We start from the raw sequence: 18,368 nt of genomic DNA on the forward strand, positions 1-18,368 counted from the left end.
ACCTGTACAGTAATGCTGTAACTACACTAGTAACATTGTAATATCTCTTTGTTACATAGTAATTTTTAAGTGCAGTTACAAAAGTGCTATGTAACAAACTGAATGTAAAGTGTTAGCAAAAATACTTGATCCCCCAGAATTTTACATATAAAATGCATATATTTTTTTTGAAATTGTAGCGCCAACACATTTCAATAATTTTTGAGTGTTGATAAGTGATGCAGTAATGTTTTCTTTAATAACTGTAACAGCAAAGTAAAAGAACAAGTCCTGACAGAGGTTTTCAAAAGTGCTTTCCGGTGCAAGAGGACACTGACATATATCATAAGAAAGTAAATAGCTAGCAATACATACCGATATGTAAAATGCACCTGTTAAAATGTTTAATAAGACAATAAAACTAAATCAGTTAAAATGTCAGGTCAAAACAAGCAGAACTAATTACACTAAAAATGAGTAAAAATAACAGAGGAAATGTTCAAATTGTCAAATTAAGGGCAAGCTGAGAGTTAGGTACATGAGTGGTAATACAAGACTAGCTACATTTCCGTGTCTTGTGAGTTGATGGTGAGCAAGTCATTACGTCTGACAGACAAATAACAGCGTTGATCTAAGTGGTGTATATTCAATGAAGCAGATTCTACAACATAAGACGTACTTGTATATGAAAACTCTGCCACAGAGTATACCATTGGACATACTATTTACATCCTTCATTGCCTTTAAAAGCAAGGGGTCTCAAAAATATTCCTTCCCATATCAGTTCTTAGAAAAATAGTGCTTTCTATATCAGATTTGAATATTACCTTTTGCATATTCTAAAACCAAATTCAAATGCAAATACATATAAACCTCAAGGACTAGAAGAACATTGACATCTTGACTGTAGACCCAATTCTGGCACTTTTTTAATACAAATGAGTTTACAGTATGTAACACAAACATGTCTTATTTGCATCAGCAGCGACCGCCTAGTGGCTCAAGAGAAAAGACAGTGGCCTCTAGGGTTAGTCCCATTTTGAACCCCTCCTGTAAAACAAGGGGGAGAATGGCTGTTAGAAAAATACATGAATCCCATGTCAATCTGCTCTATAGGAAGAAAGACGTCAACTGGAGGTGGTCGGTATAATCAATACTGCAGTTCCTCTATGTCAGCAATCTTTGAGAGACATTGCAGAGTCTTGAGCCGTGTCTAGACTTGACAATCCCAAACACGTCATGCGTCTACTACAGCTACATATTAAATGTGTCTACAGTGTCCACATTGTGTCCGGATTCCCTTTTCCCGCTCTATATATTCAAATGCCAGTATGCATTCTGCAAACGGTAGAACAGGCAAAATCTGATAATAGCACAACAACAACTTGATGGCAGTAGCCAACTACTGTAGCTAACTAGCCAGCTAACCTCTGTAACTAGGTCAGCAAGCTAGCTAGCAAAGCCAGAGATTGCATACAGGTTAACATAACTATTCTTCAAAATATGCTAGCTAGCTAGGATTTATGAAGCCAGCAAACATGTTCCTCACACGCTAGGAACGTATTTCATCCAATGTTTAATGAAAAAAGGTGCCTTTCGCTCCCAAAACACAAGTTTTCTGGATACTTGGTGAACTGCACTGTTGGTTAAAGGCTTGTAAGTAAGCATTTCACGGTAAGGTCTACACTTGTTGTATTCGGCGCATGTGACAAAAAGTTTGATTTGATTTGATACTTGTGGGCAGAGAGCTGATGCTCTTTTGATAGCCTGATTGTGTCAGGACTGAGGAGACATCAGCACACAATGCATCCAGTCTTTTCAATGCGATCTTCGTGCAGTGCTAAGTGTAGACACAGCCTTGGTGAGCTGTAACCAAAACACCGTAAAATATATTCATACTGGCCCCAAGTTCTTATTATTGCTTGGTCCAAAATAGCAGGCATCCAAGTCCACAAAGTAATGGTTAGGGGATATGAAATCTAGAATGTCTAAGCACTTCAGACAAATAACAAGATCTGAGGAAGCTTTGACCCAAATCCCTTCAAAGAAGTGTAAAACCCTCATATACAGTCTACACCATAAACCACATCAGCATCTGTGTCTGACCTATGGATGTAGCAAATAATAACTACAGGACTTTTAACACATCTGACCCCATGTGACGATAGAATGTTCCAGAAACAACAAGTAATACAAGTATGATGAAGTGGATTGACGAGCAATAACACATTTTCAGTTACAAAACAAAATATAATACTGTTGACAGCCAGGTACACACAACACAGTATTAGATCAGATGTGTTATTCATAGGGCTATGAGAGTTAATCATTCAACTGACGTTATTATTGTCTGAAAGTGTTCAAAATTCACTGAAAACATCCAAAACACATCATCTATACAGCTAAAAACAACAATGTGATGTCAAAACCAGTTGACATTGAGGTTAAAGAAAGTGTGCTTCATCAATTTACCAGATTTTGCTTACACAAAATTAAAACGTCAATAATCTTGTAATGGTTTTTGTATAAAAAGTCTTAAAATTACAGCTCAGTTTGAGCAAATTCTGTATTTGCGATTAATCACAAATCCTGCGATTAACTTGATTACATTTTTCTATCCTTTGACAGCCTTAGTTATTTATTCATATAATTTTCCATTATTGTTGCTGTGAATGATCAAATCAAAGAGACTGACTGAGAAAAGTAAAGCTTCCATAGCCAACGAGGTTAATAAATATATATTTTTCTAAATCACATTGTTTACTGGAAAATGTAACTTCAACTCAATGAAAAACATGTGTACAGCAATATGAAAGTGGGACATTTCAAAATGCTTGGTTTTACTGATGGACTGTATGCAGACAACAGAGTCAAATTGAATACATGCAAATCCATTCACGATGACACAGTCACTGTCACGACAACTACAAGAAGGGTCAAAGTAGTGTAACGGTACAAACCATCTCTGACGCTGCAGCAAAAGGGGGAAAAGAGAGATGGAAACAGATAGTTAAGACAGAATTAAAGGCAGGAAGGAGAGGAAAGAAGAGACATTGCACTGAGTAGTATATTAATGCCTCCTACAGGAACTACTTCAGCATGCAGGTAGCCTAGTGGTTAGAGCATTGGGCCAGTAATCAACAGGTAGCCTAGTGGTTAGAGCATTGGGCCAGTAACCGAAAGGTTACTAGATCGAATCCCCGAGCTGACAAGATAAAATATCTGTAGTTCTGCCTCTGAACAAGGCAGTTCATAGGCCGTCATTGTAAATAATAATTTGTTCCTGACTTTCCTAGTTAAATAAAGTTTTTTTTTTTTTATCCAAAATTGTTATGGCTCCATTCAGTCAGTAGCGCAGAAGATCAGCATTGTAGTGTGATTAATATTTAAAGGCAAGGCTTCCACGTTTGCAAGGCTTCCACGGTAAACACTGCATATGTCAGTTCAATCGGAAATTACCTTTACATTTCAACCACACTACAAAGTAGATCTTCCACACTGCGCATTGAATCGAGCCCTTAATCATGTACGGACAGAGAGAGGGATTATGTAAACGTTTGTCGATAGCAATTTGCAGCTGGATGCTACAGCAAATTTGCATGTGTTAAAATCTCAGTGTTAAACTTCATATGGCTGGGGGCAGTATTGAGTAGCTTGGATGAACAAGGTGCCCAGAATAAACTGCCTGCTACTCATGCCCAGTTGCTAATATATGCATATTATTAGTAGATTTGGATAGAAAACACTCTGAAGTTTCTAAAACTGTTTGAATGATGTCTGTGAGTATAACAGAACTCATATGGCAGGCAAAAACCTGAGAAAAATCCAACCAGGAAGTGGGAAATCTGAGGTTTGTAGGTTTTCAACTCATTGCCTATTGAAGATACAGTGGGATATTGGTCATATTGCACATCCTAAGGCTTCCACTAGATGTCAACAGTCTTTAGAACCTTGTTTGATGCTTCTACTGTGAAGTGGGGGCGAATGAGAGGGGATTGAGTCAGAGGTCTGGCAGAGTGCCATTAGCTGACCATGCGCGTTCACGTGAAAGTTAGCTTGCTTTCCATTGCATTTCTACAGACAAAGGAATTCTCCGGTTGGAACATTATTGAAGATTTATGATAAAAACATCCTTTAGATTGATTCTATACTTCGTTTGACATGTTTCTACGAACTGTAATATTACTTTTCGTTTGAACTTTTGCATGGACTTGCCCGCGCGTCGTGAGTTTGTATAGTGTACTGAACGCGCAAACAAAACGGAGGTATTTGGACAAATTATGGACTTTATGGAACAAATCAAACATTTATTGTGGAACTGGGATTCCTGGGAGTGCATTCTGATGAAGTTCAAAGGTAAGTGAAAATTTATAATGCTATTCTGACATCTGTTGACCACAACATGGCGGATATCTTCATGGCTTGTTTGGGCTCTGTACTCAGATTATAGCATGATGTGCTTTTTCCGTAAAGTTTTTTTGAAATCTGACACAGCGGTTGCATTAAGGAGAGGTTTATCTAAAGTTCCATGTATAATACTTGTATCTTTTATCAATGTTTATTATGAGTATTTCTGTAAATTGATGTGGCTCTCTGCAAAATCACCGGATGTTTTGGAGGCAAAACATTACTGAACATAACGTGCCAATGTAAACTGAGATTTTTGGATATAAATATGAACTTTATTGAACAAAACATACATGTATTGTGTAACATGAAGTCCTATAAGTGTCATCTGATGAAGATCATCAAAGGTTAGTGATTCATTTTATCTCTATTTCAGCTTTTTGTGACTCCTCTCTTTAGCTGGATAAATGGCTGTGTTTTTCTGTGAATAGAGGTGCTGACCTAACATAATGATTTGTTGTGCTTTCGTCACACAGCCTTTTTGAAATCGGACACTGTGGTGGGATTAACAACAAGTTTATCTTTAAAATGGTGTAAAATACTTGTATGTCTGAGGAATTTTAATTATGAGATTTCTGTTGTTTTTGGCGCCCTGCACTTTCACCTGCATTGCTTGCTGTTTGGGGTTTTAGGCTGGGTTTCTGTACAGCACTTAGAGATATTAGCTGATGTACGAAGGGCTATATAAAATAAACTTGATTTGATTTGTTGTCATATCGATCCCGTTAACGGGATCCCAGCCATAAGAAGTGGCCGTTTTGTGATTTGCAGGTATGATGTGGCTCATGAGCCAATATTGTCACACCACAATTTTGAGGATAACTAGGGCATAACTAAAGGCCTTATGAAATGTATTGTATACAGTGCCTTCAGAAAGTATTCACACCCCTTGACATTTTCCAAATGTTGTTGTGTTACAGCTTGAATTTAAAATGTATTAAATAGAGATGTTATGTCAATGGCCCACACACAATACGCCATAAGGTCAAAGTGGAATTATGTGTGTGTGTATATATATATATTTCTTTTTACAAATTAATTACAAATGAAAAGCTGAAATGTCTTGAGTCAATAAGTTTTCAACCCCTTTGTTATGGCCTAAATAAGTTCAGGAGTACACATGTGCTTAACAAGTCACATAATAAGTTGCATGGACTCACTCTGTGTGCAATAATAGTATTTAACATGATTTTTTAATGACTACCTCATCTCTGCACCCCAACACATACAATTATCTGTCAGGTCCCTCAGTCAAGCAATGAATTTCAAACACAGATTCAACCACAAAGACCTGGGAGGTTTTCCAATGACTCACAAAGAAGAGCACCTATTAGTGGAAGGGTAAAAAAACAAAAAAACAATGAATATCCCTTTGAGCATAATGAAGTTGTTGTGACTCGTTTCAGGAAACTAGGCGTATATCGCGCGTCACTACTTCACAGGAGAGCCATTAAACAAAAAAAAAAACAGCCATTTTTTTGGGGGGGCAGAAATGCTTTTGGAACATGTGAACCTTTATGTGCCTTAATAACAAATTGGTATGCCATTTGTAAATACAAATAAAATTGTTAACTTACGAGCCTAGTCACATAGCAACCTTCCCGCTAGTCATGATTGGCTGAGACAATGAGCGGGCTGGACATGCCGAGAGATTAGTTCAGTTTGGTCTTCCATGTAGCCTGCATATGTCTATTTGAGCTGGTCAGTATTTCTAGGTAATCCTGTCTAAGGTGGCTTTAAAAAATATATATATAACGTTATATCGCGTAGTAGAACTGCATAAGTGTTGCTCTCCACTTTCTGGAGGACCGAGTTTTGAAATCAGCTGAATTAGAGTATGATAACTAAGGAGATGACGAAAACAGCTGTATCCGGATTACATTTTCAAACTAAGTAATGGCATCCGTGACAGGGAGAAGCGTCCATTCTATGTTTACGGGTAAGATAGTCTAGCTAGCTACATCTTCAGATATGACACATTTCTAATTTTGACAGAAATTTGTTTTCATTTCAAGTTAAAGTTTACTGTTAGCTTGCTAATGTTAACTGGCTGGCTCGCTAGCTAACGTTACGTGGATGATCTGTGTAGTAATATTATTTGTATCTCAGAGCCATTTGCTTTGCTAGTTATAGCCTAATTTCAGCTAGCTAACATTGAACCTGGTTTGTTAGCTATCTGCAGATTCACGCTGGTTAGTAATGACATGAGTTGGGATTATGGTTCATTGTTTAGCTAGCTAGCTACATGTCTTAACAAAAGACTCCACTATGTATCCATTTCAATAGGGCGAGTAAAATGGTCAGTGAGCTGTTCTCTCATTTGTGTCTGGAAGTGCCTAGCAAGCTAGCCAGTTAGTTTGGGTGCTTGACTGCTGCTGTTAGGTCAGCTAGCTAATGTTGCGTGTACTGTCTGTGTAGTAATATTATTCGTATTTCAGAGCCATTTGCTTTGCTAGTTATAGCCTAATGTTAGCTAGCTAACATTGAACCTGAGCTGTGTTCTGAATAACCGTACTATTTGTGACGTGAATTGAGTATATTATATGCTTATTGGTCATATTATGGATATAGTTAGTATGCCAAAAGTTCCCGGATGTCGTACCAAATTCGCCAAAATATGAAGTATACATGTGTAACAGTAATGCTTCCGTCCCTCTCCTCGCCCCTACCTGGGCTCGAACCAGGGACCCTCTGCACACATCAACAACAGTCACCCACGAAGCATCGTTACCCATCGCTCCACAAAAGCCGCGGCCCTTGCAGAGCAAGGGGAACAACTACTTCAAGGTCTCAGAGCAAGTGACGTCACCGATTGAAATGCTATTAGCGCGCACCACCGCTAACTAGCTAGCCATTTCACATCAGTTACACATGCAGTAGACACTATTTCTGTGCTTTTAGGGACCATAATGCAATTCTTCAGAAAATGGCAGTGGCTTCACAACGTTTACAGATTTGAAGAAAATGGCGGAAAATATGCAGCCGAAGTCCATCGAGTGCGGATACAAATTCATTGCTAAAACTAATGACAAATGTTAAGAAACCGTTGAGCAATGCAATAAAGTAATGTCTTATTAAATAAGCGACGTTACACATTGTTGGCTGACAATTTGTTAGCTACGCTATCCTTACGAACCGCATAGCATAACGTTAGTTGGCTACTAATACATTGAACTTGCCAGGCAGTATATTAACTACCTGCTATCTAACTACTCAACGTTTATTGACTTGATTATTCACATAATTCTTACCTAAGTGGTATAGTCATTGTGCGTTTCAATGGACATTGTACATTCTGGCTATCTACTACGATTTCAGAGCCCTCTCACGCAGAATAACTGATGAATTTACGAACGCTCAACACCTGTTAAATATGGCCGGTGTCAGGAAACGTCGGCATATTTTTTAAATTAAATTGTTGCTAGCAGCACAGTTACAGTCACCAATGCTCTGGATAACCAGCTCTGCTAGGGTGAGTAAAATGGTCAGAGTGAGGTGTTCTCTCATTTGTGTCTGGAAGTAGCTAGCCAACGTTATCCAGTTAGCTTGGGTGCTTGACTGCCGTTGAATGCTCGGATCAACCCTACTCCTCGGCCAGAGCATCCAGTGTGCGCTCTGGCACTCCAGATTGAATTTACGAACCCACCTGAAATGGTAAAATGTTTGGCTAGTCATTTCTTATGCTAACAAGCTAGCAAGAGGTTGCATAGAACAGCATCAACTTCCGGTAGACAGGCAACGCTCTAGTTTGCTCAACTGAAACGATACCGTTCATTTCCAGTATGCTAAAATGAACTAATAGTATGTAGTATATACTCCTGACGCCGTAGCCGGTATACACTTCCTCAAAAAGATAACTCAAGAAATGTAATTTTTATAATAGTTGTACAATTTTACATCTAAGTAAAATCTTTTTGGTGCAGTATTTTTCAATAAAAAAATGTGCATGAAAACGAGTCATCTCTCCTTGAATGACAACAAAGACTTTACAGAAGAATCCTTACTGTTGACCAATCACCGACGAAGTGGTATAGACTTCGGATCTGAACATCGGCTTGCCTCCAGTCCAAAACGAACAGAACGTCACAAAACTTTGTCATAATATATGCATGAACTCTACTGAACCGTTTTGGCTGGGAAGCATGAGGACGCCTTAACAGCAACAACTCTAATAAAGTGTTAATTTAAGTCTGAATTTGCAACATCCATGGTGTAAGGGACACAACACTCTAGGGTTTTTAGTTTGTCAACACTTTGAAAAGTGTTAGTTTAACACTATTTTGGTGGGCCACATATAATTTCTAAGAAAGTGTTAAATTTAACACGCTTGATGTTAAAATTCTGATGTCAATTTTGCTGTGCATGTTCCCAAAGTTTAATTCCAATTAAAATAAAGAGTTTGAAATATAAAAACCCCATGGTTCAGTTTTACAGTTAAATTCCTCTGACAATAGGCATTTATGTAAAAGACAGGTGAGCACTGCAGTTCAAACTGACATTGTATTTGTAATTTCAGACAAGCTGTGCTCCAACTTTAAATACCATTAAATTAAATCAAATATAATAATGACAGTTATATTCTAAGTATCTATTCATGCGCAGAAAGAAGTCCAACCTGCCTCTTTAAAAGAAGCAATATAATATACATTGTTATAAGCATCTATAAAGCCACAACTAACAGTTGTTGTTTGGCGTCCATAATGTGACAAATTATTGTTTTGCATCTGCAATCAGTGACAACTGATCATTTACATAAAGTTTGTTTCCATAAAACAATAGCTTTGAAATAGCTAACATATAGAATATAATAATATTCCATTCAAGCCCTAAAATCCAATGGCTAATGTTACAAAATACCTATATCTCATAAAGATAACAGTGAATTACAAGATGACTAAAGTGCATTTTGAACACAGTGCTATTCGACTGACTGAATGCTTTTCAGCTGACTAACTGCAGTAATATGCATCGACGATGCAACATCTTGCTAAACATATCTTGCCATAATGTTCACAATGTCAGACAAAGAAAATTTTGCCCATGGCCAATATTGAGCATCATAGTCAGGAAACAAACAAAACCTTTAAGAGCCAAAATGCAACTATTATGAACAACTGAAGTTGGAAACATTTCTGGTATATTGATATGTTAAATTTGATATAAAACAAAAATGAGAGGGTAGGGGCCCACTCCCCCTACTAGGGTGGAGGTCTACTCGACAACACTTTATAATGTGGTGGTTCAACCGCTACTCTTACGAGTCCATTAAACAGGGCTTAAGATCATTCACAGACATGCAGTCACCTGCATCTCGTCCAGCCTGGACTGGATATCCGGGGGGAAGTCGGCTTGCCCACAGGTGAACGGATCGAAAGGTTCCGCTCCAAAAAGGTCTTTACCTGTGAGAGAGACAATATGTGAGATACCACAACGTAGTAGGAGTTTAATTTACAATGGTAACATTTATTTATTAAGTATATATAAACATTATTCATGACAGTTATTATAAAGTGTAACCTAAAATATATTCTCTCTAATTACCACGACCCATGGTTTATGCCTTACTCTGTGTGTGGTTCAATTCTAACTCTCACTGTCATCTTTGATCTGTAAGGTAACCAGAGCAGTGTACTCACTCATGTCTGGAGGAGATGTTGTAGTGGGGGGAGGGGGTGTGCCGTTGCTTGCGGGAATTGGCACCAGGGGTGTGACAGCAGAGAAGGGAACCATGTCAAAAACGTCTGTGGACATCGGGGGTTTCAAGGAGATGCTGCCAGCCTGTGAGTGTAGAAGGTATTGATTCATTCCAATGAGCAGTAGTACTCTGACCTACATTCTGAAGTCAGAGTTATGAATATGCATTTCAAGTCAGACTGTAGTCCTAATATAAAGAGTGATGAAATCAACTAATTGAGACTTAAAAGTCTTAAGCATACTGTATATGTATCTGCATTGTCTACTGTAGAATACATATCAGCCAAAAAGAACAATTGTTAATTAGAAGAAATTGAACTAGAAGTCAAGAAAGGCTGAAATAACGCTAGTTGTACAGTACGCGAGGCCGCGGGATGCTGCACCCGTCGGCAGGCTTTGGGAGGAGAGCAGGCTTAGCCGGAGGAGGGGTTAGTAGGCCTGCCGAGAGGTTGGACTCGGGCGAGCTCATAGGGGTGAGTGTGACCGAGGAGATCTCGAGACACGAGAAGGACGTCAGATTGTGACACCAGAAGAGCGAGGAGGGTCTTGAGAGCATGTAGGCCTCGTTAGTAGAGTTTATGTGCAGCTGCTGTGAAAAGATCACATGCAGACGATTTAGTGGAAGACTGAAAGTGGCTTGTTAGTTCACATGACAGACATCTTACTCTGGGTAATATGGGTTACTTAGGGAAGTCTAGAGACTGGAAGGGCTGTCCATGCAGTTCTTACTGGTGGTACAGGAGCAATCATCAATTGCTCCTCCAGTTCCCAAAGCTGCTTCTTTAGCCCAGAATTTTCCGTTTCCAGTTCTTGAATCTGTGAAAAATAAGGATGCTCGTTTTAGAATGGTTTTAGAGCTACCTACACCTGATATGGAAATTGCCTGTTAATATCAATATCATTGTTATGGAGGTGTACGATATCTTCAATCACTATCCCATATAAAGGAGCAGTCACACTGCTGTCCAACAGCTGAATCTTACTCTTTTCTGTAAGGTTCCTATCTGTTTCCGTGTCTCCACATCTTTCCCACCAGACTCGAGGAACTTCTTGTAGGCCAAGTCAAACGCCTGGCCAATAGTGAGTGTTACCTCCTCTGCCTGAAAGACAACAGCATTCTCCGTTACCTTTTTTTTACAAAACTCTTTATAAAATGAGTCACCAGAACAAATTCTTAATTTTAGAAGGTCAGTTTCTTTATTATTGACTAGGGGTTGATGACACATATAGCTGGATGAACAACTGATGGTGTGGAACATGAACTCAAAACGTAAACTCTCAGGGTGTATTTTATTACTCTCAAAGTGTGTATTTCTTACACATTTTTCACTGTCAAACACGTAGCAGAGGTGTTTGTTTGATTCGGAGTCTTTGCAGATGAAGGTGAATATCCTTTTATCAGTCTTGTCATCTGCACAGAAGGATATCCTATGCAACTGGCAGTTGTACTGGACATCCTGAAAATAAAAATAAAAACTTCAGTTTGAGACAACACCTTCTTGATAACACTTCACGTGAATGCTTCCATAATACGCATACAAAAAGAACGTTGAAGAATTTATTTAAAATCCATGCCATGTTTAGTTGACTTACCTTTGTCTTGGGATCTAAGATCTTTACTCCGTAAATGGAGATTTGTAATTCCACTTTTTGTGTCTTCTGTCCCTCTGACTTCTTGATATGCCTTTGAAACTACAAAGAGGAGAAACATTACATTAAAAGTATAATGGTAAATGGTAATCCGACATGCCCTGGCTCATTCGGAAATGTACAGTATATTATTGAAAGTCATATCACGCAATAATTATAACCGGTTGAGGGCCCTATTTACCGAAAAAGGGTATCCAAAGTAATTTAGAAACTGGCATTCTTCCAACACAGTGAAAATCTTATTTGAATAAGGTTGATTATCAATTATGCGATCTGAGCTTATTTTTTCAGACTATGAACACTCATTTTCTGAGTGCATGAATCTGATAGAATTATTTTTGTTTATCACCAAAACCAATTTAGGGTTACATATACTGCATATAAAAGAGACCAGAGCACTTTCAGGGACATATGGCGAGACAACAAAGAGAAAATAAACACTATAATCAGTGTCTGTCAAGTGTGGAGTTGAACATATTCAAGAAGAGGCTGAGTCTCCAAAATAAGACTATATTCAATGCTCTTACCTTGGTCTGACCTGAACTCCACACTTCAGATTCATTGAATCTTGTGTCAAGATTGATTATATGACTTAATTTGAAGGTAAAGGTTAAAGGTTCAGAAAATAAAGGGAAAAAAAGAAGATCAAAAGAGAGATGTGGCACATGACCGGGAGAGCTGTACTGATAGGCTCTGGCGTTGACCAATGATGACTCAGATATTGTGACCCATTCACTGAACAGCCTTCCAGCAAAGTTAAGATAGGAGTGGATGAGTATGAAAACAAGTTTCCTCTTGAATGGCCTCACAATGGAAATGTTGGCAGAAGAAAACAGCAGAGTAGGTAACATGCAGAGAGCAGAGTGAGGCAGAGCAAAGGAGACCAGTGTCAGCACAGCTGGCTTAACTCTCGCTGAAGGAAAATCCATATTTCTAAAGATTCCAAAATGAGGTTAGCTACAAGCAGCTATATTTTTTACTTGACTAGTAAATAATTATGATATCCATGCAATTGTAAATTCATGGGTACAAATTGCGTAAATTCCTGGGTATGCTACATTTCACACACCCTCAGATCTCAAAAACAGGGTATAACTTGGAAGCTAATTGCTAATACTTTACCTGGAATTCTGTCTAGAATGTAAACAGTATGGTTAAATATGTCTGAATTACAGTAAACCATAAAATCTTCAGTTTTAGCGGATCAACATTTGGAAATAAAAACCAACCTAAATGTCTAAGCCGTTGCTGGTGGCCGTAGAGATGCCCAACCTGGAGATCACATTTCTGTCCAATCAGGTCCAATTTTGGAGACCCTCTTTATACTCATCCTTAGATGAAAAAGTTCTGAAATACAGCTTAAATTTTTTTTATTGTACCTTTATTTAACTAGGCAAGTCAGTTAAGTTCAAATTCTTATTTTCAATGACGGCCTAGTGGGTTAAACAGAACAGTGGGTTAACTGCCTGTTCAGGGGCAGAACGACAGATTTGTACCTTGTCAGCTCGGGGATTTGAACTTGCAACCTTTCGGTTACTAGTCCAACGCTCTACCCACTAGGCTACCTGCCGCAGCAGCAGCAGATGTGGCAGTTTGAATTGAGGTTGCCAAGGAAACAAAGTCTATAGCTAACTTACCTTTAACTTTCTAACTGCTTCCTTAACAATCTCTGTGCCTTTCGGTTGGTCAACTTCTGTGTTTCCAAGAAACTAGAATAAAAAGGAAAAAGTAAAGTGCCAGTTTACTTTAGGCATACAGCTATAGAGATTTATGATACAATCATAATGCACTATAAAACTGTTAAAGTTTCTATGAAACCCTCACAATGTAGTGTATCGAAGAAACAAAAGAGTTGTGGGAGGGTTTGCAGGACATTTTTTTCTCCAACAGATGGAGCCAAGGACCTTCAGACCAAAGCTTCATCTGTCCATGGAAACAGTTGCTCTGCCAATATGTCTCATTTACATTTATGTCATTTAGCAGACGCTCTTATGCAGAGCGATTTACAGTAGTGAGTGCATACATTGTCATACTTTTGTTTTCAGCTCGCCTGGTTAAATTATAAGTCTGGACTTTCCTATGCTAGGGCCTCCCATGTAAAGGCAACATGCTGTTTCAACATGACATGGAGTAAACATCAAGGGTCTTCTATAAAAATATGTAATGTTTGCTAAGATACATAATTCATCAACATGATGTAACAGTTGTTTCAACATTCAAGCCATGGATATCAGTGGTTCTGCCCATACTGTACACTGGTCAATGAGTGTGTCCACTTCCTTCTTACTTCCTCATTTCATTCCAATACAGAACACACAGTGGGTGAACAATGGACAAACAATGACAAAAATCTGTGCAAACGTTGCCAAAAAACTGTGCAAACGATGCCAAAAATCTGCAAAAACGATGCCAAAAATCTGCGAAAACGATGCCAAATATCTTGACAAACGATGCCAAAAATCTGGGCAAACAATGCCAAAAAAGCCCCTTCACGCTCCTATCAATATAATGCAAAGACGGATGGGCCCCAGCTTCAAATGGTGTAAGCGTTTCACACTGCTGTAACAAATGCTGTCTGCACTCAAGGACACATGTGAGTGCAGCCGGGTTATGCTAGTGGGATGCAGCGAATGACAGATGCGTTACATGGGATTGAGTGACTCATTCCTGACCTGATGCCTTCTGAGATCTATCACCTTGGGGAGTTCATTGGTACAGGTACAGTTCCCTGCTGCACCTCACTCTCACCCACTGCCTTATGTAATGTTCACTCTCCTGTAATGTTCCAGTCTGCAGCAGATGTGGCAGTTTGAACTTTCTACTTTAGCCTTTTGCTTCACTTCAATGAGACATCTCTGGAGGTGCTGGATGCTCACTGACAGGCTCTCTGCCTCAAATAAGAGGGTAGTCTTTGGGTGAAGCACAGCAGAAAACAGCCCCGAGACAGGATACTTTGTTCCCAAGAGTTGGCTTTTAAGGTGCGTGCCGCATAAGAAAAGACAGAGAAGACTAAACAAATCCGTTGTTTAGTAACGGTCTGTGTTTCCAGCCCAAATCTACTGCTATGTTTGCAGTCAGTAAGGAAGTGTTTCTAGGCTGCCTGTGTGTGTTTGTGCTCTTTGACTGTACTGCAGTCTGAAGCAGACACCTTGTTCAGAGCTATGGAAAACTCAAAAGGTTCATATTGAGTGTTTTTTTTATTTTGGACAAAGCCATAGTCAAAACCAGTATGTAACAGAAAACAAATCAGAGAATTATTTCCAAGTAAACTTTACTTTTTCAAGGCCTACCCACAGTGCAAAAACTGGTTGAGTAAACTTTGTTTCGACGTAATTTCAACAAAAACAATTAAATGTGATGATATTGAATCAAGTTAAGAATCAACGTGAAAAACTGATTGGATTTCCAAAAAGTAATCAACTAAAGGAAATTGTCTTTTTTGACCCAACTTTTGAACCAAAGATTTTCTATGGGGTTGAAATCTGGAGACTGGCTAGGCCACTCCAGGACCTTGAAATGCTTCTTACGAAGCCACTCCTTCGTTGCCCGGGCGGTGTGTTTGGGATCATTGTCATGCTGAAAGACCCAGCCACGTTTCATCTTCAATGCCCTTGCTGATGGAAGGAGGTTTTCAATCAAAATCTCACGATACATGGCCCCATTCATTATTTCCTTTACACGGATCAGTCGTCCTGGTCCCTTTGCAGAAAAACAGCCCCAAAGCATGATGTTTCCACCCCCATGCTTCACAGTAGGTATGGTGTTCTTTGGATGCAACTAAGCATTCTTTGTCCTACAAACACGACGAGTTGAGTTTTTACCAAAAAGTTATATTTTGGTTTTATCTGACCATATGACATTCTCCCAATCTTCTTCTGGATCATCCAAATTCTCTCTAGCAAACTTCAGACGGGCCTGGACATGTACTGGCTTAAGCAGGGGGACACGTCTGGCACTGCAGGATTTGAGTCCCTGGCGGCGTAGTGTGTTACTGATGGTAGGCTTTGTTACTTTGGTCCCAGCTCTCTGCAGGTCATTCACTAGGTCCCCCCGTGTGGTTCTGGGATTTTTGCTCACCATTCTTGTGATCATTTTGACCCCACGGGGTGAGATCTTGCGTGGAGCCCCAGATCGAGGGAGATTATCAGTGGTCTTGTATGTCTTCCATTTCCTAATAATTGCTCCCACAGTTGATTTCTATAAACCAAGCTGCTTACCTATTGCAGATTCAGTCTTCCCAGCCTGGTGCAGGTCTACAATTTTGTTTCTGGTGTCCTTTGACAGCTCTTTGGTCTTGGCCATAGTGGAGTTTGGAGTGTGACTGTTTGAGGTTGTGGACAGGTGTCTTTTATACTGATAACAAGTTCAAACAGGTGCCATTAATACAGGTAACGAGTGGAGGACAGAGGGGCCTCTTAAAGAAGAAGTTACAGGTCTGTGAGAGACAGAAATCTTGCTTGTTTGTAGGTGACCAAATACTTATTTTCCACCATAATTTGCAAATAAATTCATAAAAAATCCTACAATGTGATTTTCTGGATTTCTTTTTCTCATTTTGTCTGTCATAGTTGAAGTGTACCTATGATGAAAATTACAGGCCTCTCTCATCTTTTTAAGTGGGAGAACTTGCACAATTGGTGGCTGACTAAATACTTTTTTGCCCCACTTATGCCCAGTGAATAGGTACTATATGTATGGTGGCATATAGAACATCAATCTGTATGGTGAAACTTGCTGAACATCAATCTGTATCATTGTAAGGTGAAACATGCTGAACATCAATCTGCATCATTGTAAGGTGAAACATCAACCTGCATCATTGTAAGGTGAAACATGCTGAACATCAATCTGCATCAGTGTAAGGTAGAAACATGCTGAACATCAATCTGTATCATTGTAAGGTAGAAACATGCTGAACATCAATCTGTATCATTGTAAGGTGAAACATGCTGAACATCAATCTGCATCAGTGAAAGGTAGAAACATGCTGAACATCAATCTGCATCAGTGTAAGGTAGAAACATGCTGAACATCAATCTGCATCAGTGTAAGGTAAAACCTGCTGAACCACAATTTGCATTAGTGAAAGGTGAAACCTATTTTATTTTTTATATCTAACTTCCAGACCTGTGTGAGGGAACATTATCTTGATTGCTGGAAAAAAGTAATTACCTTGGCATTGTAGGGTATGTAATGCTTTGCCAGTGCATCTGGAGTGTGCATCCAGGATTTATCTGAAAAGAAATATCACAGTGGGCTCTCATTAAAAATAGATGTGGTTAACATCCATAAATTATTATTTTCATATTTTATATAACAATAATAACAACAACAACAAATGGGCTTTAAGCACACAAAGTCCCTTTACAATTGTAAAACATTTTTTAAAAGACAACCAGAAATCAATACAAAACATCAGACTAAACAAAAACATGAATAAAGAGAGGGCTGGGGTGTGAATCAAAGAGCGAGGTGGGGTGTGAATCAAAGAGCGAGGTGGGGTGTGAATCAAAGAGCGAGGTGGGGTGTGAATCAAAGAGCGAGGTGGGGTGTGAATCAAAGAGCGAGGTGGGGTGTGAATCAAAGAGCGAGGTGGGGTGTGAATCAAAGAGCGAGGTGGGGTCTGAATCAAAGAGCGAGGTGGGGTCTGAATCAAAGAGCGAGGTGGGGTCTGAATCAAAGAGAGGGCTGGGGTCTGAATCAAAGAGAGGGCTGGGGTCTGAATCAAAGAGAGGGCTGGGGTCTGAATCAAAGAGAGGGCTGGGGTCTGAATCAAAGAGAGGGCTGGGGTCTGAATCAAAGAGAGGGCTGGGGTCTGAATCAAGGTTCTTTATTTTCTTATATAAAGAATGAATCAAGGGAATCTAAGAAACATTCAAACAAAAGTAACTTTAAACATCTTAAGGCTCGCACACATCACACCGAACGTGGATCTAGCGTTCGTCTGCCGATCGTTCAGTACTCGGTTCGCAAATTACCTTCAGAGATGTGTCTGAACCCTTAGGAAACGGCTACAGCCAACTTAACATTATTGGAATTATATTGTAAAGCCAGTCGAAGAATACAAATATTTAACATGATTATTCATTACTGGGGCTCAGTCTCCGAGCTCATAAATCTAAGAAGATTTTCTCTCTAATTCATAAAGACTGGCGCCTTGCAGTGACCTAAGTGACTGCTTGCCTCGTGATTCCTGACACTTTATTATTTCTTTGACATTGAGTACAAGACTAAACATTAAAGAAGTCATGAAATCCAAAGCGAGAACAATGACAGAGAAAACGCATGGAATATCTTAAGCACTCTCTTCCTTCAATCAGGGACTGATAGTCTTGTATGGTGCAATAATGTCGCCCCCATTTCTCCACTGCTTCTTCTCAATGAAGCTCAAAACCAATACACCTGACAATAACCTTGAAACACACTAAACCTGTAGAGCCTGGTCAATATAGAACCTTTCAACAAGCCTGGGATGTGAATTACAGTAACTATACCATAGCCATACCAGTAACTATACCAGTAACTACACCATAGCCTTACCAGTAACTATACCAGTAACTACACCATAGCCTTACCAGTAACTACACCATAGCCTTACCAGTAACTACACCATAGCCATACCAGTAACTATACCAGTA

The 18,368-nt window shown here is 39.2% G+C and overlaps 1 protein-coding gene across 12 annotated transcripts in view; it reads right to left on the minus strand.

Annotated features, from left to right (window-relative positions):
* Positions 1-219: 219 nt before the first annotated feature.
* LOC139546309 (PTB domain-containing engulfment adapter protein 1-like) overlaps positions 220-18,368 on the minus strand; it is a 185,449-nt gene continuing 167,300 nt past the window's right edge. For 8 of the 12 annotated variants that reach the window (XM_071354529.1, XM_071354527.1, XM_071354535.1 and 5 more), the window contains 10 exons: positions 16,903-16,964; positions 13,368-13,439; positions 11,674-11,772; positions 11,400-11,537; positions 11,064-11,180; positions 10,810-10,896; positions 10,442-10,669; positions 10,023-10,164; positions 9,691-9,785; positions 220-1,029 (listed from right to left, as the gene is read on the minus strand). In XM_071354529.1, the coding sequence (XP_071210630.1) occupies positions 958-1,029; positions 9,691-9,785; positions 10,023-10,164; positions 10,442-10,669; positions 10,810-10,896; positions 11,064-11,180; positions 11,400-11,537; positions 11,674-11,772; positions 13,368-13,439; positions 16,903-16,964 (1,112 nt within the window). In that variant the 3' untranslated portion in view covers positions 220-957. Of the gene's footprint in view, positions 1,030-2,939; positions 2,951-9,690; positions 9,786-10,022; positions 10,165-10,441; positions 10,670-10,809; positions 10,897-11,063; positions 11,181-11,399; positions 11,538-11,673; positions 11,773-13,367; positions 13,440-16,902; positions 16,965-18,368 lie in introns of all 12 variants that reach the window. The other 4 variants (XM_071354537.1, XM_071354538.1, XM_071354536.1 and 1 more) reach the window with 3 other exon arrangements.

This window comes from Salvelinus alpinus, chromosome 20, assembly GCF_045679555.1.
Source record: "Salvelinus alpinus chromosome 20, SLU_Salpinus.1, whole genome shotgun sequence".
In the NCBI taxonomy this organism is placed as follows: domain Eukaryota; kingdom Metazoa; phylum Chordata; class Actinopteri; order Salmoniformes; family Salmonidae; genus Salvelinus; species Salvelinus alpinus.